Source organism: Phocoena sinus, chromosome 16 (assembly GCF_008692025.1).
Source record: "Phocoena sinus isolate mPhoSin1 chromosome 16, mPhoSin1.pri, whole genome shotgun sequence".
Classification (NCBI taxonomy): Eukaryota; Metazoa; Chordata; class Mammalia; order Artiodactyla; family Phocoenidae; genus Phocoena; species Phocoena sinus.
In genome coordinates, this window is record NC_045778.1 from 47,819,826 (window position 1) to 47,842,332 (window position 22,507).

General features: G+C 41.0%; 1 protein-coding gene across 1 annotated transcript; it reads right to left on the minus strand.

Annotated features, from left to right (window-relative positions):
• Window positions 1-242: 242 nt before the first annotated feature.
• Window positions 243-21,855, minus strand: ANKRD22 (ankyrin repeat domain 22). The gene is made up of 6 exons (XM_032608724.1): window positions 21,569-21,855; window positions 7,688-7,879; window positions 4,376-4,483; window positions 2,888-2,965; window positions 1,367-1,465; window positions 243-1,103 (listed from the first exon to the last, which is right to left on the minus strand). The coding sequence occupies exons 1-6, from the start codon at window positions 21,587-21,589 to the stop codon at window positions 1,026-1,028; spliced, it is 576 nt and encodes a 191-aa protein (XP_032464615.1). The 5' UTR covers window positions 21,590-21,855; the 3' UTR covers window positions 243-1,025.
• Window positions 21,856-22,507: the final 652 nt, after the last annotated feature.

Consider the following 22,507-nt stretch of genomic DNA (forward strand, 5'->3'; position numbering starts at 1 on the left):
GCGCACGGACTTAGTTGCTCCGCGGCATGTTGGATCTTCCCAGACCGGGGCACGAACCCGTGTCCCCTGCATCGGCAGGCGGACTCTCAACCACTGCGCCACCAGGGAAGCCCCCTCAGTCATTTTTAAATGTGCTTATTTCTGCTCTGTGTCACTGACAGAGGACTTGAGAGAGATATATTGATATTCACAATCTCTCCTCTAGAAGTATAATCCAGACACTACCTCATCATATAGCTCTATTTCTTGTAAAGAATTACTTTATACAAATTATTTACAGTAATAGTTTTAATTTTATGAATAAAAAATAAACAGTACTAACAAGATTAGTAACTGCTTTGCATTCACAAGAGAATCATAAAGCTATTTTTCAATAAACAACTTGATAGTTACATAATGTTTTTCAAAATCAAGACGGCTGTTATTTGTAAATTGATAGCAAAACATCTAGAGGTATGCTGGTACACTGGCTCCTTGGAAAGGAAAACAAGGCTCTGACTTGTAGCATTTGCCAATATCTGTGGTGACAACTGATAGACGATTTTGTTGAAGCTGGAATATTTATATACGAATCTCTAAGCCGGCACACATACGCACACCATTCTATACAGATGTGCATGCTTTGATTCTTCCTCAAAGGAGCCTCAGAAGAACAGTTTTTCTCCTGGGGCAGGATATGGATGGGACAGCCTCTTTATAAGAGCAACACAACTGAAAACAGATAACATGGATAACGCTGATCCTCTCCTTTAGGAGAGACTGAGTTTGAAACATCACCTTTTTTTGACTGCAGTGGAGAATCCGACAGCTTTAGTGTTTCCTCTAGAAGGATTTTGACCACAGTGAGCTCCACTGAGCAAAAAAAAAACATTAGAAATACAAAGCTATTCCAAAACATTACCCATGGCAACCATAGTTATCCTCATACCATGGTGACCCCCAGATTGAGTGGTCCACAGACCAACAGTCCAAGATGGAAATAGAATCCAGTCCTTTTTGTACTTCTTCATATGAGGTCATAATGATTATGATGCTTTCCTTAGCAGTAATTCAATCTGGGAAAATTTTAATCTCTGTGCAATATCCAGGGAACTCTCACCATGCTGAGGAGAAAAAGAAATCATAGCTATTTATCTCCAAGAAAGTCAAATGTCAATGCAATGACAATGTCATCCTATTAATGCTAGAACCGAATGACAATGTTGACTGTCATTTGGTTCTAGCATTAATAGGATAACTTGATTCCTTAATGAGGACAATTGATTTGCTCTTAACTTCAGAGGCAATTAATTCATGTCAACACAAAGCCAAAGTTAGAAGGGTATGATGATAGAAGAACCTCAGATCATGGTCCAAGGATCCTTACCTTGTTCTTTATCATGGGGTCTGCATGGGCTGCAAGGAGCAGAGGGATGAGAGTCTGGTTTTTCATTTTGCAGGCATAATGTAGCGCAGTGCAGCCATACTGAAACACAAAGGATCGACATCAGTTGGAATCCTTACACACTGCAGCATATGGCTTCTTTAGCAAGCACTTTTCATATTTTGTAATGTACAGCTAAGCCAAACAAACAGTCTACAAACCATCTTTGTGAAACTACTTCATGCAAGTAAACTTTTGAGAGAAGAAAATGAGTGCAAAGGTTTGGGGCCAAAGGTGAAGACAAAACCTTATAAACAGGGAGAAGTTAGCCGATGGTACTCCTGTTATCACTGTTCTTACTGTCATTTGGATTTCTCTTTGACCTTTGTCCTTATCTTTCCTTAGTTTACAGATGGGGCCCTTCTCACCGGTGGGTTGGGATCTTGGCTGCAGCAGCAGCTGTTAGGATTCATTGAGCACTTACTATGTGCCAGGCACTCTGCCCAACACTTCACATAATGATCCCTATAAGACTGCCAACAAACACATGAAAGAATGCTCAACATCATTAATCTTTAGAGAAATGCAAATCAAAACTACAGTGAGATGTCATCTCACACCAGTCAGAATGGCCATCATTAAAAAATCTACAAACAATAAATGCTGGAGAGGGTGTGGAGAAAAGGGAACCCTCTTGCACTGTTGGTGGGAATGTAAATTGATTCAGCCACTATGGAGAACAGTATGGAGGTTCCTTAAAAAACTAAAAATAGAATTACCATATGACCCAGTAATCTCACTACTGGGCATATACCCTGAGGAAACCATAATTCAAAAAGAGTCATGTACCAAAATGTTCACTGCAGCTCTATTTACAATACCCAGGACATGGAAGCAACCTAAGTGTCCATCGACAGATGAATGGATAAAGAAGATGTGGCACATATATGCAGTGGAATATTACTCAGCCATAAAAAGAAACGAAATTGAGTTATTTGTAGTGAGGTGGATGGACCTAGAGTCTGTCGTACAGAGTGAAGTAAGTCAGAAAGAGAAAAACAAATACCGTATGATCCCTATAAGTAAGGACTAGTGATGTTCCCATTTTACAGATGAGGAAACCGAGAGTCCAGTATGTTTAAAACTTGCCAAAACTCACATAGGTAAAAAGTGACAAGCCTAGGTTTACACATAGGCATTCTGACTCCAGCTTAACTACTGACGGTGGAATTTTGTAATCAGAGCCTGCATTTTTCTTAACTCCCCACCAGTGGTGGGGCAGTTCTTTTAAAAATATTCTATATTCAATAAAAATGTTATTCGCATGAGTTCAGTGACAGAATATAAACAATATCAAGGTTGTCTGATGCAGTAAAAAGGAAAGAAGGAAGGAGGGGAAGGAAGCAGAAACTAAATGTACAAGTGTTTTGGAAAATAAAGCGAGCAACTTTATAGTTGACAAGTAGACTACCCACAAATACCATTTGCAATGTTATTTCAAAGTGACTAAAAATATAAACTTACACAATCTGTAGCATTAACTTCGGCACCAGCGTTAAGTAGCATTCGTACAAGAGACTCATTCTGCTTTGTCTTTGATACCTATGGCAAACAGCAAGCACAAGAACAAGAGAGGTTTATTTACAAACATTGTCTCCCTCTTACGTCTGGACTATTCCAATCAATAGGCTTCATTTTAATCCCAACACCCCTACGTGTCTATGCATCTTTCTTAAACTCTTCCCCACCTCCTCACTGCTCTTTAATATTAATTATGTAAAGTCATGGTTGTCAGAGTGTGGCCCTGGAGTAACAGTATCAATACCTTGGGACCTAAAAATGCAAAATCTGGGGCCCTACCCCACTCCTGCCAAATCCTACTGAGGATGGAGTCCAGTGGCCGGTCTTTCCCTTCCTTGGTCAAAACCCTTCTATCATCCCATTGCTCCGGGGGCTAAAGCAAAGTCTTCAGCCTGTGACAAGGTGCCATATATTTTTCCCTCTGCTTATGGCCCCAGCCATCTCATCCACAGCCCCGGCTCACCTTGGCCTTGGTTAGTCTTTCATTCCCACCAGGCTCCCCCGTGCCATAGAAGAGCTGCCCTGAATGTTTCTTCTGCTAGAAGCCTCCTTTCTCCTCTTTGCCTGTTAAGTTCATCTTTAATATATCAGCCCAGGCCCCTCTCCCTCCAGGGGCTCTCCCTAACCTACCTGTCCAGGCGACATCCCTCTCCTCTGGGCTCTCCTAACACTGACCACCTCTCTCTACCAACTACCTCATAGGAACTTCACATGTGTTCTGTCACTATTGGATTAATGACTTATTCTTCACAATAGAAGAATAAGTGGCACAGTAGTTAAGAATCTGCCTGCCAGTGCAGGGGACACGGGTTGGAGCCCTGATCCAGGAAGATCCCACATGCCGCGGAACAACTAAGCCCGTGAGCTACTGAGCCTGCGCTCTAGAGCCCGCAAGCCACAACTACTGAAGCCTGAGCACCTAGATCCCATGCTCCACAACAAGAGAAGACACTGCAGTGAGAAGTCCACGCACCTCAGTGAAGAGAAGACCCCACTCAGTGCAACTAGAGAAAGCCCGCATGCATCAGTGAAGACCAATGCAGCCATATAAATAAATAAATAAATAGATAAATAAATAAATAAATTTTAAAGAAAGAAGAGAAATAGTAGGGAGGGGATTCTTTTTAATATTCAGGATTTTTGCTTTTCCTTCAGAAGATTCTTAAACAAATTTAATTTATTTTTCCTAATAAACATTGCACAGATGATTTTACCATTGACTGATTTACCGGGCTACCTTTCTTCTTGCTTTACTTCAGTCATAGCATTGCATGTATGTTAGAGATGCCATTTGTAGAATACAAACAAAGAGCTTGCTTTGTTACTTTTTATTTACGCCTCACCAACTTGGCAAAATTTAATGACTCATGCTGTCGATCTCTTACTCATTTGTACTCATTTATCTTTTGCTCTCACAAGTGTTGTACTCACCATGAGGAAATAGCCAATAAGCAGGACAGGCATTAAGAGGATAATGAGTAGATAATCAAAGAAGGTAAATCTTTTCTTCACAGCATAATGCAAGCAGGTTCTCTGTTTCTAAAAAATTAAGAAAACGACTATTTGTTAATAAATATTGTTTTAAATTGCATATTTTTAGATTACCCTATCAAAAAATTTAGTCCACACTTTTTATTTTTGTGGTATCCATGGCATCTCTTTCTGTGGAATAATTCTAATTAATAAACCCAGAATTCCATTGGTCAGAATATTGAACACAGTACAGTCTAAAGGAAAAGTTGGGCCATAGAAAGACAAGTGAAATGTACATTTTACGAATCATCAAAAGACAGATTCTCACATTCATTTTGGTTTGGGGAAAAAATACATGGAGATATAAACATAGGACAATTTAGTATGAAAACCTATAGTTACTCCTTAATCATCTATGGTACACAATTATTCATTTTGTGGTTTGTTTACAGGAAAATTTTAACCACATGGCAATTTTTCCATGTTCCTACATGAACACAAGCAGTGCCGGACGAATGGAAATAACTCAATTTAATTCTTCAAATACATGAATAATTATCAGGTGACAGATTTAAGCTTCTAGGAGTTGCGGGGGTTATAAAACCTCAGAGCCTCATAATCAAAGCAAAGGTAGACCGAAACACGCACAAATAAGTGTAATGCAAAACAAGCTATGGTGACTGGAATTCCAACCAAATCAATGAGAAGAGAGGAAAGTCAGGAAGAAAAGAGAAGTTCATTTCTACTCTTCTTAAATAAGAATATTTTTGTTTTTCTAATGGTGTCTGTGTTCTCTGTAAAAATTTTGTAAACTAGACAAGAGTATAAGGATAGAATTTAAAATCACCCATTATCCAACAGCCCAGAGTTAACTGTTGATAGTTTGCTGTATCTTCTTCCAGTCTTTAAAATGCATATATGTGGAATTTTTCAGTGTAGGATCATACTGCACATGCAAAATTATACCTGCTTTTTTTTTTCAATTAACATGTAGAATATGTGCATTTTCCTATGCCATTTAATATTTTTAAACATGTAACTGTTATGGCTGCACTGTTTACCGTTCTATGGAGGTGTTCGAATTTATTTAGCCAAACCCTACCTGTTGAACATTTCAAGTAATTTTAACTTTTCATTTTCACAAATAACATTGCTTGACTCCTCATGTATAAAGCTTTGTCAACATTTCTAAATGTGTCCTTAGCATAAGTTTCAAAAGATAGAATTTCTGGCATACAAGGAAGGCATTGATGCCCCTCACACTGTACTGCTAAATTGTGCTCTGGTAAAAGGATAATGATTTAAACTTCCTTCCTGATCAGCATTAGATTTTCTGTCTTAATTCTGGTCAATCTGGCACACCAAAACAAACAAACAACACAACAAAAAGATATCTCTATGTTTTAGTTTAATTTGCTTTCCATACAATCCATCACTCTGTTAGGCATGTATGTACATCTGTACCAACACCAGAGCTTTTAGTTTGCTTGCTTTTAAGGCCTCTGTTCAGTACTTCTGAAGACAACTCAAGTATAGATTTAAGAAACGGGAAAGCACCAATTCAGATTATTAATGTACAAGGATTAGTATTGGGGGAAATGGAAAAGATTAAACCTTTAAAAACCATTGAAAATATTTTTTAAATGGACAGTTGCAAACCAAACACTTCTCATAAAATCTCTGCTAAGGTATCCACTGAAGTCCTTCCCAGGATTTCCATGAGCAGCCTGGCTCAGGTTCTCTGCAAAACAGAGATAAGCATGCCTCCTCAGCCCTGTCCCTGTGTTGACAAACATCTCCCTCCCTCAGCTTCCTAACCAGCAAGTCTCCTGAGAGGGCACAAACCCAGAGACATCTGTCTTGGCCACCCCATCTCACCACAAGGCCAGACACCTGGTTCTTCAGCTGGGTGCTGGGGCAATCATGTCACACTCCACTAAGCAGCCTATCTGTTAGATTAAAACAGCCGTGACTTGCTTTTAAACCCAACCCACAAAAAATAGGAAGCACAAACAAGAAAATCCAGTAGTGGACTTCCCTGGTGGCACAGTGGTTAAGAATCCGCCTGCCAGTGCAGGGGACACGGGTTTGAGCCCTGGTCCAGGAAGATCCCACATGCCACGGAGCAACTAAGCCCCTGCACCACAACTACTGAGCCTGCACTCTAGAGCCCATGAGCCACAGCTACTGAGCCCACGTACCACAACTAGTGAAGCCTGCGGGCCTAGAGCCCGCGCTCTGCAACAAGAGAAGCCACCGCAATGAGAAGCCTGTGCACCACAACGAAGAATAGCCCCTGCTGGTGGCAACTAGAGAAAGCCCACGGACAACAATGAAGACCCAATGCAGCCAATAAATAAATAAATAAAATTTTAAAAATAAAAAAATTAAAAGAAAGTCCAGTAGTGATCCATTTTCTGATAATATATTATTACTCCTAATGAGCTAGACTTTAAACTGACTTGGAAGGGAGAAGTGGGGCCCTACAGGCTATTTTCCCTCATTGAATGTACTTGAGTGGGTACAGGGCATTCATAATTATTACAAAGAGTGACCTTTTATATTTACTTAGTGTACTTTAAATGTTGCCTTTACTACGATGCAGATACTGGATGTTCCCATGGGGTTCCGAAAGGATGTGCACGGCATGTCCTGCTCTTCCTTAGTTCTGAAGACTCCAAGTCAGCTAATAATACATATGTAAGTATATTCTTCATGCCTTTCTGTCTGGTTTCAAGTAGCCTCTGGTTCGTGAGCATATTTGTTCTTGGCAAATTTCTCACTGAAATTCTTTTATTCCACAAGCAAATTATAGGACCTTCTGGAGATCAGAACATTGACAGAGTAGGTAAAAATCTAACTAATGAAATAGCACCACCAGGTCAATACTTGTTTTCCAGGAAATCTTTCCTTTTATTTCTGCAATAGTGAGGAAGAGGAGTAGGGAGAGAGGAAGGGCAAAGAAAAGCATGGGGGGGAGGAGGAAAAGAAAGGAAGAAGCTCTATCCAGACAAATGAGTGAGCCTTTTTTTTTTTTTTTTTTAGAAATACAAGGACATAATTAGACATGAAACCCACAAAATATGTCTGTTCATTGACCTATGTTTTATTTTGCTTTTTAGCCTGGTAATATGGCCTCAGTGTGTGTCAGTCTCTCTAAAGTAAGGTCCCCCAAAACTGTTGGTATTAGGAGCTACAAACAATAAGCAAATGACATCCACTTCTTCCATTGGTGCGAGGAGAAAGGAGCTGCCATGATCATGGCCTCACCCGGTTTTTGAGGTTCACATCAGCGTTTCTTCTGAGAAGGAAGGAAACGATTCTCAGGTGCCCTTGCCTGCAAGCGCAGATCAGGGGGGTGTCTCCATTAAAGCCATCTTGAACGTTGATACAGTTGCCGTCTTCCCTCACCCACTGCCACACTTGACCCAAGTCATTCTGATAGGCCGCCTGGCAGATGGGCTGAGGAGAGGAAAACAAAAGCAGGTTTTGAAGTATAGAAATAATTAAACCACACCAAGAAAAAAAAATCACCCGACACCTTAAAATCCCATGTTTCCAAATTGTAATCTACTGCTTTGTTGATGAGATTTGGGGTCTCAGTTATGTCTAGCCATAAGTCTAGAACAAGGGTAGGGCCACCAGGGACTCCTTACTATTCCCTAAATTGCCTGGCACACAGGAGTGTTCATTGAATGGACGAATTGGTGAAAAGATGGATGCAATATTGCCAACTCAGTAAGGAAAGTGTGTGTTGAGTTCATGGATAAATGATGCCTGTCAGAAAAGCAGGTTTCTACTCAAGATAAAATTTGCATATGGGAGGAGTTTAGTAATGGGACACTAAGTAATGGGACAAAGACGCGTGGCCCCCTGTACTCAAGGAAATCAGCACAGTGGGAAAGAGCTATTTTAGACAAATAATATACAAATAATGAATTATGCAATTAGCTGCAACTAGATGCTTTTTATTTTAGAAAGCACTATAAGGAATTTTGCAAAGCACGATGGGAGTTTAACAGCAAGATCTGAGCAGACATCATCTTGCCTACTTTCCCTCTCTTCTCTCCCTCTGGACTTTTCTTTCTCTCTTTTTTTTTTGGTACGCGGGCCTCTCACTGTTGTGGCCTCGCCCATTGCGGAGCACAGGCTCCAGATGCGCAGGCTCAGCGGCCATGGCTCACAGGCCCAGCCGCTCCGCGGCATGTGGGATCTTCCCGGACCGGGGCACAAACCCATGTTCCCTGCATCGGCAGGCGGACTCTCAACCACTGCATCACCAGGGAAGCCCTGGACTTCTCTCTTTTTTCCAATATCTCATGTTTAGTTTCTTCTACTGGGGCCTCTGCCCTTACTCTACAAAACAAACAAACAAACAAAAAACCAAAAAAACAGCCACTTTTTCACTTCTCTCTTCACCTGGCTAACTGCTAGCTCATCCTTCATGTCAAAACTTATTTTCATTTTATCTGTCTTTCCTGAGTCCAGCATTCCTTCACAGCAACTGGCAAAACTACACCTCTTTTCTTAATTATTTATAATTGTGTGTTGAAAGCTACTGTGAACGAGGAGGGGTTGAGGCCACAGTGAGTGAGGGAAAGCACTGAAGTTTCAGGCTACAAATTCCACATGAATAGAGGCTACTTCACTCCATTCACTGCCATAGCCCCAGCATATATATAACACAGTACTGGGCACATGGTAGGCACACATTAAATAGTTTCAGATTGATTTTAATTAGACAGTATAAGAAAGCACTTAGAATACCTGGCACATGAATGATGCTCAGTTTATGGAGGTTATTATAATTGCTTATTAAGTATTAATTAAATTAATTAGCGATATCTGCCAAGAGGTAAAGAAGTGATGGTCAGAGCAGTTGCAGGAGAAATCAGAAAAAGACATGGTACAGATGCAAAGGAGGCAAATTTAAAAAAAAAAGTTAGAAAATTAAATTAAATTACTAGACATCACATTGTGTTTTGCTGCACGAGGTGTAAAAGCAGCTGAAAAGGTTCTATGCTGTTATAAACTCTGTCTCCACTAGGGGGCAGCTCAGGGTCATAAAAGCACTGACAACAAGTCTATAATCCGAGGGGACGGGAAAAAGTCTGTTAGAATTAGCTCTATGGAAAAACCTACTTCATTTTTAAAAAAAATTTCACATACACCAATGAAAATTTGCCACTGATGACTACTACTCACGGGCTAGCACTCGGGAACTGATGGTCTTCTACGCAGAACTTGAAAACAGGTGGCTATAGAGTTAATTTTTCTGCTAAAAAGTAAAATGCCTTCCTGGCTCACTTAGACATCACATACAAATTGTTAATTCTTCTTTTCCTAGCATTTTAATTTACAGTATTTCAAAAGCTGGAGTTTTTCATGTAGTGATCTGACTTTCCAGATTCTCTTTAAAAATTGAAAGATTTGGCAACACCGGGCCCACATGCACACAGGACACCACACAAAGCTCTCTCTGCTCGAGCACCTCAAAATCTTCCCTGAGAGTTAAGCATAAAGAGGAAAGGAAAAGTGGAGAGTTTTCCTGCAAGAGTCGCACGGGGTCTTGGAGTGTTTCTCAATCCCACTTGAGCAATATTACTTCCAATATTAACCTGACCTTATTTTTCCATCTTTCTTAGGCTGCCTATTTCCTAGACACACAGTTTCTGTGCTTAGCGATACCTGCTAAAAAAAAAGTTTAAAAGTTTCCAGAAGGAAGATAGAGTTAAGAGAATCAAGTGCAAGGTAAGATTGCTGGATTTGATCACTAATGACCATTCAGAGATGAATCTCATACAGTGTCAGACAAAAGGCAGAATACAGGGGCCTGAGTTCGCGGTCTATGAAGAATTGGAGTGTGATCAGAGAGGAATTCGTGGTAAGTTTGGTAGTGAAAGCTAAGCAGGAGCTAGTGAGTACCCAGAGGGGTGTAGCAGCGTCCAGCCAAAGTTCTGCACATTTATAGGCAAAGTGGTGGCTTCAAGTGGTTATAAACACAGGCACTGGAAACAAACTTTCTGGTTCCAATCTCAACTCTGCCACGAAACAGTTATGTTATTTGGACAACTTACTTAAACAATTTGTGCTCAGTTTCTTTCTCCATTTAATAATCACATCTTCTTTATCAGGTTACAGAAAGGATTAAGCATGACTGTATAGATGAAGCACATAACTCAGGTCTGACTCATAATAAACCCTCAGTTAATGTAAGCTACTCTTACAGTTATTTTTAAAAAACATAGCAGCCAGTGAAGATGGGCAGAGGTGGTTATCAAATAAATAATTACTGAAAGAGAATGAAGAGATGATGGGATAGTGAACAAAAGTCGGAAGAATTAACCTTACTAAACAATGACAGTTTGGTTCTAAAGCCAAAGCAAGGGAGGAAAGATAAATATTCAGGATAGAGAGAACTTTACATTAGCTGAATTTTTTGTCAGAAAGTCTGAGCTTTGATCTTCATGCCTTATGCTAACATGTATTTATCATCAATAAATAGATAGACATAGATATTCAATAAACAGCAATTATGTTTAAATACATGAATGGGTTAATGATGTAGGGGAGCAAAATTTGCCACCCCAAAATGTGCCTCTTTGGCATGAGGATTAATTTAGGCTGATTATTTTTAAGAAACTGAAGACTCAGAAAGTCTTTTTACCTCTCCCTCAGCTGCCTAAAGAATTTAGATAAAAGATTCTCTGACATAAATCATACCAATGTTTTCTTAGGTCAGTCTCCCAAGGCAATAGAAATAAAAACAAAAATAAACAAATGAGACCTAATCAAATTTACAAGCTTTTGCACAGCAGAGGAAACCATTATAAAAAAAAAAGAGAGAGCCTACAGAATGGGAGAAAATATTTGCAAATGATGCAACTGACAAGGGCTTAATCTCCAAAATATACAAACAGCTCATACGACTCAACAGCAAAAAAACAAACAACCCAATTGAAAAATGGGCAGAAGACCTTAATATACATTTCTCCAAAGAAGACATACAGATGGCCAGTGGACACATGAAAAGATGCTCAACATCACTAATTACTGGGGGAGGGATAAACTGGGAGATTGGGATTGACATATACACACTACTATATATAAAATAAGTAATTAATAAGAACCTACTGTATAGCACAGGGAACTCTACTCAATACTCTGTGATGACCTATATGGGAATAGAATCTAAAAATGAGTGGATATACGTATATGTATAACTGATTCATTTCGCTGTACAGCAGAAACTAACACAACATTGTAAATCAACTATACTTCAATAGAAATTAATTTTTAAAAATCACTAATTATCAGAGAAATGCAAATCAAAACTACAATGAGGTACCACCTCACACCGGTCAGAATGGCCATCATTAAATAGTCTACAAATAGGGACTTCCCCTGTGGTCCAGTGGCTAAGACTCTGAGCTCCCAATGCAGGGGGCCTGGGTTCGATCCCTGGTCAGAGAACTACATCCTGCATGCCGAAACTAAGAGTTCGCATGCCGCAACTAAAGATCTCACATGCCGCAACTAAAAGATCCTGCATGTGGCAATGAAGATCCTGCGTGCTGCAACTAAGGCCCGGCTCAGCCAAATAAATAAATAAAAATTTTTTGAAAAGTCTACAAATAGCAAATGCTGGAGAGGGTGTGGAGAAAAGGGAACCCTCTTACACTGTTGGTGGGAATGTAAGTTGGTGCAGCCACTGTGAAGAACAGTATGGAGGTTCCTCAGAAAACTAAAAATAGAACTACCATATGATCCAGCAATCCCACTCCTGGGCATATACCTGGACAAAACTATAATTCAAAAAGATACACGCACCCCTATGTTCATAGCAGCACTGTTCACAACAGCCAAAACATGGAAACAACCTAAATGTCCATCGACAGATGAATGGATAAAGAAGACACGATACATACATACAGTAGAATACTACTCAGCCATTAAAAAAGAACAAAATACTGCCATTTGTAGCAACATGGATGCAACTAGAGATGATCATACTAAGTGAAGTAAGTCAGAAAGTGGAAGACAAATACCATACGATATCACTTATATGTGGAATCTAAAATATGGCACAAATGAACCTGTCTACAAAACAGAAACAGACTCACAGACTGTTGGTTGAAATCAGACTGTGGTTGCCAAGGGGTGGCGGCGGGGGTGGGGGGGGAGGAGAGGGATGGACTGGGAATTTGGGGTTTGTAGATGCAAACTATCACATTTAGAATGAATAAACAACAAGGTCCTACTGTAGAGCACAGGGAACTATATCCAATCTCCTGGAATAAACCATAATGGAAAAGAATATTAAAAATAAGAATGTCTACATGTGTAAAACTGAGTCACTTTGCTGTACAGCAGAGACTGGCACAACACTGCAAATCAACTCTACTTCAATTAAAAAAAAAACAGGGGTGAGGGGGCCCTGTTCTGGAATAGAGCTTTCAGCAGAGATCTCTGCAAAGAGCATGGGGGAAACCCAGCAGGGCCTAAAGATCAGAGTCCACTCTGTGTCCCATTGTCTCTGCAGGCCCAGCAAACATTTACTTACCAAACATCTGCTTTTTCATCTTTTGTGAATTACCTTCCCCCTCTTCAAAGTCCCAAATCACTACCCCCAACACCCTCTCTGTCTTTAGCTGAAGATGGTATTTAATGTGAGGGTTTCAGCCATTTTGGTGAGTTATTCAGTTTTCCTGGGTCTCTCCCAAGTATACATGTTATTAAACTTTTGTTTGATTTTGTCCTATTAATCTTTCTCACGTCCATTTAATTCATAGACCAGCCAGGAGAAGAAGAAAGGTACGTGCCTGGCTTTCAAAATAGCTGATAACTGGGTACTAGAGGCCCACCCCAGTCCCACTTTGTATCTCCCTTTTCCAGGCCCTAAAATTTAAGTGCCTCTGGGGAGCACAAGACACGTTTAGTTTGTTGATGATTAACTAAACTATTCTGTATGGGTTATTTAACATAACCGTGTTTTACACTGCTCCAAGTAAAATAGGTATCACAGCTGGAAAAATATTTGACATTATTTTAGTACCATGGAGGAATCTGAGCTGCTTGCACTGTAATAGAGGTGCTGAAAAGCAAAGTTCCCCCACCATCCCCACTTTCAGTAATGCTTCCCCTGAAGTATAGTGGATCCTCCCTAATTGTCAGTCTAAAGAAAGAGACTTTGGAACTCTGCCTTGATAAGTTGCTTATTAACCATCTCCATGCTGAAGCTCCCCGCATTTAAAATGTTCCCTGGGCTTCCCTGGTGGCGCAGTGGTTGAGAGTCCGCCTGCTGATGCAGGGGACACGGGTTCGTGCCCAGGTCTGGGAAGATCCCACATGCCGCGGAGCGGCTGGGCCCGTGAGCCATGGCCGCTGAGCCTGCGCGTCCGGAGCCTGTGCTCTGCAGTGGGAGAGGCCACAACAGTGAGAGGCCCGCGTACCGCAAAAATTAATTAATTAATTAATTTAAAAAACAATAAAATGTCCCCTAACAATTTCTGAGGAGAATCTGTGGTTTTTGATGCAACACGGTTCGGATAGTGTACAAGATAAACGTGTACACTAATGAAATATCTTCCCAGAAAAGGCAAGAAGATGTTTTCTTCCTCTTCAACTTAGGAAATCTTAGGGAATGATAATGAAGGCTTTATTTTATTCGTACAATAAATCTCAAGCCTTTCCTTCTGATGACTCATTTCTTCGCATACTGTGATTTAAATTTCTTAGTAAATTCTTTCTTTCAGATAAATAAAAAAGGCACAGGAATTTTTTTTTTTTTTTTTGTCTTAGGTCCACTTAGCCTTTATGTGACATAAAGGACAGTCCCAGCAGTGGTTGGATTATGAGGATAGTAACAGTGAAGGGGAAATCAAGGAAGGACACACATTTATCTATTTTCTATTCCTTCTCCAACAAGGTCTTTTTGAGAACATGACGTCTTCACGGCCAGGAAGTTAAAGAAGCTTCGTTACCACACTTGAGACCTGAGAAGCTCTGAGGCCAGGGCAGGGCAAGAAAGCCTTTGCCTCCAATCGTGAGGAGAAAGGGTGGAGGAAGAGTGGGTTCTAGCTGCTTGATCTAGCAAATCGGAGGGCCTGGTATCTCCCTACTACCTCAGACCACCAAAGACGTAAATGCAGGGCTTTGAGGAAGCAGTAGTGTCACTCTCACTGCCTCCTGGCCTCCAGGACTTTCTGCCAAACAATGGCTGCCCAAGGGTGGGGATGACCATGTTAAACTGACATTATTTAGAATTACTGGAGCACCGTGATGACAAAAAGCAAATCTACCTTTAGTCAGTAATATTAGTCTCTAAATTCGGAATAGACAATAAAACATCTTATTGCCTGTACCTAGATGAACTGCTTTCACCCATACCTTTCATATACCACTCAGTTATTCCAACTGGCCCAACTTCCCATGCTTCAGATTCTCCATACGTACACCCCTTGTCCAGAACACGCTCCCCAAGATTCCCAAGACTAGATTCGTATTCCTCAGAGTTCAGCTTGAATGTCATTACCTCACTGGGGCCTTTCAGGTCAAACCTAATTACATATACACACCCCTCTTATATACTCTCTCTTTATCCTGTTGCTTCCTTGACTTCTCTTTCACTACTTACAATTATTTTTTTTTAATTTGTGTATTCATTTTACATTGGTAGCTCCAAGAGGTCAAGATCTACTCTTATTCATTTATCACTAAGTACCAGGAGCTAGCATGTGCCTGGAATATAGTATGTGATCAATAAATATTGTTGATTAAATAAACGGATGACTGAGTGAATGAATAAATATTTACAAGTGTTTAGTGATGGTTTCTGTTCATACATTGAAGTTATCATTTCCTTTTTAAAATGTGATTATCACTTGTAAAATACTTAAAATATACAAGGAAAGAATCAAGAAATCAATTGGGATAGAAGCTATTTGGTGCTCTTTTTTAAATATACAATGCCAGGGCTTCCCTGGTGGGGCAGTGGTTAAGAATCCGCCTGCCAATGCAGGGGACACGGGTTCGAGCCCTGGTCTGGGAAGATCCCACATGCTGCAGAGCAGCTAAGCCCACGAGCCACAACTACTGAGCCTGCGGGCCACAACTACTGAAGCCTGCGCACCTAGAGCCCATGCTCCGCAACAGGAGAGGCCACCACAATGAGAAGCCTGCACACCAAAGTGCAGAGTGGCCCCCGCTCGCCGCAACTAGAGAAAGCCTGTGCACAGCAATGAAGACCCAACACAGCCAAAAATAAATAAAATAAAATAATTTTTTAAAATAAATAAATAAATAAATATACAATGCCAAAATCTTGAAAGGATTCAATACACAAACTAAGTAGATAGAGATTGTGAGGGTGGCATTTTTTTCAATTGCCTTTGCCTTTCCTTTTCCCTTATCATGGAAGGACACAATGCTTCATGCTGAACCCGATCTCACCCAACTATCCTGTTTTACATATCAAAACTGTGACCAGAAGAGGTTAAGTGATTTACCCCAACTGCCCCGAGTTTCTGGCACAATAGGGACTAAATTCTAGGTTTCCTGGGTTTCCAGTCCAATGGCCTTCCCATTCATTGCATCTCTATTCCTGTTCCCCCTGAGTTCTCCTCCTCGATGGTACCAGCTCTCTCAAAAAGCCCTAAATTGCTTTCTCTGGACACTGTATATTTCAATATGATCCCCTTCTTCTTTAAACCATATGCCCTTTTTCTATGGTAACATCTTCCTGTCTGAAAAACAGATATATTCCTAAAACATTAATATTAAGAGTGTGTGTATGTGTGTGTGTGGGTACCACTGTTCATAGGTAACTTTAACATTAGACTTTCCCCAAGTTTAAAGGGATACATGATTGTAATATAATTTTCTAGATATTCCTTTTAAGGCCTTGTTTTCCCAGCTGACAAGGACAAGAGCCTGGAGAAGATTCTATAGATCTAAGCACAAATTCTTGAGCTCTTTAAGTTCTTATACAACTTCCTTCTTTCTAATTTTTGTAATACTTTGCAGTGCGCAACACTTCTCTACAGGGTGGGAGTAAAATGTACCTCATTGGAACCTGGATTTAGCTTACCCTATTCTTCTAACAAAGGGGAAAGGACAATAGTGTAACTTCGTGGGGAAGAGTGCTGGCAAAAGAGCAGAGTGGTTAAGACCGGCTTATTTATGGAGGGTGACATGCCTGTTGAGAGAGCTTTAGGGAAAGAACTTAGCATGTTCATCAGGACATGAGCACAACTTCCCTGAATGTACACAGGTCTCTAGCCAGTAAGTACTTTTTAGCTGCGTAACTCTAGGCCAGTTCCTGAAACTATCTTTGCCTCAGTTTTTTCACTTGTAAAATAAGGATAATCACAGTGACTCTCTTATATGGTTGGGTGAGTATTAAATGAGTTAATACACTTAAAATGTTTAGAACACAGCCAGGCACATAATAAAGGCCTAATTAAATACTTATTATTATTGTAAATAGTATGAACAGGTATGTGTGATAAGGGTTTAAATCAGCGGTCCCCAAACTTTTTGGCACCAGAGACCCGTTTCATGGAAGACGATTTTTCCATGGACCGGGGGAGGGGGGGATGTTTTCGGGATGATTCAAGTACATTACATTTATTCTGCACTTTATTTCTATTATTATTACATTGTAAGATATAATGAAGTAATCATACAATTCACCATAATGCAGAGTCAGTGGGAGCCCTGAACTTGTTTTCCTACAACTAGGTGGTCCCATCTGGGGGTGATGGGAGACAGTGACACCGAAGCCTGTTGCTTATGTCCAGTCTGCTCCGTAAGATGCAGCTTAATTGTCACTTGCCACTCACAGATAGGGTTTTGATATGAGTCTGCAAACAATTGATTTATCATGGTCTCTGTGCAGTCAAACCTCTCTGCTAAGGATAATCTGTATTTGCAGCTGCTCCCCAGCGCTAGCTTCACCTCCAAACATCAAGCGTTAGATTCTCATAAGGAGTGCGCAGCCTAGATCTCTCACACGTGCAGTTCACAGTGGGGTTCGTGCTCCTATGAGAATCTAATGCCACCGCTGATCTGACAGGAGGCGAAGCTCAGGCAGTGACGCGAGTGATGGGGAGCGGCTGTAAATACAGAAGAAGCTTCGCTCGCTCGCCTGCCTGCCCGCCGCTCACCTCCTGCTGTGCAGCCTGGTTCCTAACAGGAGTTGGGGATCCCTGGTTTAAATGAATCAGCCCTGTTTAAAAGTCTGGCCTGCATAGCTGGGGGTGATCAATCCAAGCTTAGTTCTCTCACTGAGCTCTAAGCATATCCTCTACTGCAGAGGTTAGGACCCACTCTGGGACACCACCTCATTCTCTCCTTCTTTCTTACACATATATTAGAAACAACCTAAATGTCCATCGATGAACACATGGATAAAGAAGATGTGGTACATATACACAATGGAATATCATTCAGCTATAGAAGGAACAAAATTTTACCATTTGCAAAAACAAAGATGGACCTTAAGGGTATTATGTTAAGTGAAGTAAGTCAGACAGAAAAAGATAAATACCATATGCTCTCACTTTTATGTGGAATCTAAACAACAACAATGAAAAACGACAAACAAACAAGCACACACACACACACACAAAAGCACATGAATATAGGGACTAGATTGGTGGTTGCCTGAGACAGGGCAGCAGGTCGGAGGTGTGAGAAATGGGTGAAGAGGGTCAAAAGGTGCAAATTTCTAGTTATAAAATAAATAAGTCATTGGGATGTAATGTACAGCATGGTGACTGTAGTTAATAATACTGCGTTGCATGTTTGAAAGCATCTAGGAATGTGGATCTTGAAAGTTATCATCAAAAAAAAAAAAATTTGTGGGCCTCCCTGGTAGCGCAGTGGTTGGGAGTCCGCCTGCCGATGCAGGGGACACGGGTTTGTGCCCCAGTCTGGGAGGATCCCACATGCCGTGGAGCAGCTGGGCCCGTGAGCCATGGCCGCTGAGCCTGCGCGTCCAGAGCCTGTGCTCCGCAACGGGAGAGGCCACGACAGTGAGAGGCCCACGTACCACACACACACACAAAATAAATTTGTAATTATGTGTGATGACAGATGTTAATGGATTTATTGTGGTGATCATTTTGCAGTATATACAAATATTGAATCATTCCTTTGTGCACCTGAAACTAATGTTATGTCAATTATACCTCAATAAATATATATATATGCTATATATATAAATAGCATAACTATTAGCAATGCAAGGCTCCAGAGGGTAGCAGACTATGCATCCCGATCTACACCTCTTAGTGTAACAGTTATTTTGAGCTAAAGGCAATTGAGAAGAAGCAGATACAAAGAATGTTCTCTGCCCTCCCCCTCTTTAGCTAAAAGCAGGACATAAATATGTGAAGGTGTTGCCCCTTCTCTGTCTACCAGGAAGGACAAAATTACCTTTGTCAGCCCAGAGAAGTCACCAAAGTAATCTACAGAGTAACATTTCTAACTAGCCCTTGTCTTCCATTAGCTCCCCTACATATTTGGCTTCCCTCAATTTGCTGCCTTAGAAACTCAAAGTACTTTTCCTTTGTCTTGCCACTCCTCTAAAAATTTATTTTTCTTTTGTTAAGATGCTATGTGAGCCCAAGTTCTAAGTACCTCTTTGAGTTACTCAAAGTAGTATCACTTGTGATACTGAGTTGCATAGAAACACCATTTATCCCAACACGACTTAAGACTATTGAGAAATAAAATATTGCCTGTCATATCAGTAAACAAAGGATGTCACAGTCATCAGCGATTGCAGTCACCACCAGCCACCAAAGGTGAGTCGGTGAGCCCCGAGGGAATTTAGGAAGGAAACAAAGAATACCTGCCATCTAGCAGCCATCAGACTGCAGCCACTCCAAAGGTGAGCCCTGTGGAAACTCAGGATATGAAAACACAGGATCCTGGCCCCATATAGCTGAGGTGCATATCAAAGGGGTGATTTTAGTGAGTCCAGACTCTTGCATCTTCCCATACATAGAAAAGCACTAAATTCCTTAACTTGACATATCTAGTTTTGTTTTATTAACAGTAACTTTTTCCTCCTACTACCTGCCCTTTGTTGCAAAACTCCTATCTGTCCTAGTTCACCCTCGCCTCCTTGGAGCAGTTTTCTCAGGGTTATTTGAGATGCTGCCTCCCGGGCTTGAAGTCCTCAGTGTGTCCGCTGAATAAAACATAACTCTCAATTTTTAGGTTGTGTATCTATTATTTTAGTTGACACTATCTTTGATTCAATGTTAATTATGAGCTTTGAATAATTACTTATGAGCTTCTAGGTAAGTTAGGGTCTTTTAGGGGTGTGTGTATACGTGTGTGCGTGTGTGTGTGATTGTTGTATTTGCTTTCAAATATCATAGTAGATTCCACATTGCTTTGTCCTCAATATATCTGAAAAGTGAAAAGTTCATTCCACTTCTGGGGATATTCTCACTGATACTTATAAGTATCAACGCCTTGCCTTGACTCAACCACTTGCCAAATCCACACCCCATCAACAAACAATTACACGCAAAGACTTCCTTAAGTAATTATTTCCAGGACCTGGACTGTAGGCTACAGTCTGGGTTCGCACCGCATGGTCCAGGGCCAACAGCATATTGCAGAGCTGAAATGCATTATCTTATGCCCCACCCAGACCTACAGAATAATAATCTGCGTTTGAACAAGATCTTTGAGTGATCTGTGTGCACATTTAAATCTGAAAAGCACTAGCCAGAGCAGTGTTTCTCTCCCAGGGGTGGTAAACTGATCACCTACCTCAGAATCACTTGGGAGGCTCCCCTAAAAAGCAGGTTTCTGAACCGTACCTCAAACTGAGTGAAACAGACTCTCTGGGGTAGGGGCCCTTGAAACTGCATTTTCACAAGTTCCACTTCCTGGCTCTTAGGCAATCTAGGGCTTAAGAAAGGCCAGAGGGGCCTCCTGGGGCTTCCCTGGTGGCGCAGTGGTTGAGCGTCCGCCTGCCGATGCAGGGGACACGGGTTCGTGCCCCACTCCGCGAAGATCCCACATGCCGCGGAGCGGCTGGGCCCGTGAGCCATGGCCGCTGAGCCTGTGCGTCCGGAGCCTGTGCTCTGCAACGGGAGAGGCCACAGCAGTGAGGGGCCCGCGTACCGCAAAAAAAAAAATAAAAAAGAAAGGCCAGAGTAGCATTTTAGAACATTACATGTGTTGACATTTTCATATATGTGAGTTTCACTAGCCTAAAGTCACTGGGCAAGACATATCTAGAAACATAAACTAATGAAAGAAAAGTTGACTACAGAAAGACACACACACACCCCTGGCATTAGACATAACTGCCAACACTGAGAAACTGCCTTTAGTATTAGAAGAAGCACCCAGAGAGGTTCTGTTGAGCGTCTGCAATGAAATGCAGACCGACCGGTTATTTGTGTCAGAGACGAAAGGGAGCAAGTCATGAATAATAACGTCATTACACCTCTTGGACTCTTGTTGAAACATCACTCTCTTGTACTCCTTTGAAACGTTGTTAAAAATCTATTTGATTCTAATAGGTTACTCTCAATACAGGAAAAAGCATTTCTGTATCCATCAGCTGTGAAAAGAAAAAACTCAAAATATCAAAACTACATTCTGTTTTTATCTTTCTTCTATACAGGGATAGACTTTATTAGTAATTGCTAGAGGTGAAAATCTCCTTTCAAATATCAAGCGGAAAGGCATTACTCTATACACACATTTCCATAAAAGAGCCAGGCTATCTTTAGTCTGTTCAGAAAATCCAGCTGAAGACAATTTTTACTTGTCCTCTAGATGTTTGACATCAGAAAACACAACTCCATTAACTCTCTTTTCCTAAATTTCATTTTACAGATCCAGATTACCCCCTCAAACATCTGGACATCATGACATGTATACTATATGGCTCTCTACAAGCTACTATCTAGCTAAAGTTTTAGGATTGCAAAATAATTTGCCTTAAAATATTAAAATATCAAAAAGACTAGCACACTGGACTTTGTTTTGACTTAAGGCTCTTACAGAAAGTTAGACAGACGAAAAGGAGACATTAATAGGGATAGGAAATTCCATTTGAAAAGCATGAGCGATTTTTAACATCTTGGGAATCTTATTTCCAGAGAGGTTACATACCTCAGAGTATAGGATTCCCATGCTGGTCCTTCACAGAATTATTTCACAGCTTCTTGAATCTTCTGGAGGTATTTCCAATTAACATCAAAATCCTTCCCAGTCAAGAGAAAGGTCCATAGAAGCCCAGGTCGGTGGCAAGTCCTTTCTTTCCACACCTGTGAGTGTTCTTCCAGCCACCTACACAGCAACACACCTTCCAGAGAGCCCAACCCAATGAAACAAGGGCATTAGTTTACCGTGTAATGAATCACCCAAGTTGCGCATCATCTAATGTTACAACCCTGAGGAACCGGTTTCTGAGTCATACCTACTCTGCCAGTGGTGACATGTGGAAAAAAAGGAAGCAAAGACGAGGGGGGAAGAAAAGTTCTCACACGGGCAGAAAGGACTCAGGGCTCAAAACAGGATATTGTGTTTAGGACATTTCCTAATTGAAATCTGGTTTTCAGTGGCTATTGACAAAGGCTAAGTGCAAACAAACTCGCTTGTTAGAACCATATATGTCTGCATAGGACTTGACCTTCATGAAAAATAATCTTTAAAACTGATGGATTATTGCTATCTTTATGCACACATAAGTTTATTTATTATTCCTTGATATTTTTTATTAATATAGACTAATTAAAATAATAAAGTCAATTTATGAGCTATAGTATTTTATATATATAAATGTGCTCATAATCACATTCAAGGGCATCTTTGAGTAAAGTTTGAGCAACCCAAATTAAAAAAACCTAAACTTGGGCTTCCCTGGTGGCACAGTGGTTGAGAGTCCGCCTGCCGATGCAGGGGACGCGGGTTCGTGCCCCCGTCCGGGAAGATCCCACATGCCGCGGAGCGGCTGGGCCCGTGAGCCATGGCCGCTGAGCCTGCGCGTCCGGAGCCTGTGCTCCGCAACGGGAGAGGCCACAGTGGTGCGAGGCCTGCGTACCGAAAAAA

What these genes read in the sequence shown, in the direction of transcription:
- ANKRD22 (XM_032608724.1), bottom strand. Translation starts at nt 21,589, where the DNA reads ATGGGAATCCTATACTCTGAG. An exon ending in TGGGAATCCTATACTCTGAG is followed by an intron (nt 7,880 to 21,568) that starts GTATGTAACCTC and finishes TCCTCTCCTCAG; the next exon opens with CCCATCTGCCAGGCGGCCTA. An exon ending in ACCCCATGATAAAGAACAAG is followed by an intron (nt 1,104 to 1,366) that starts GTAAGGATCCTT and finishes TTTTCTCCTCAG; the next exon opens with CATGGTGAGAGTTCCCTGGA.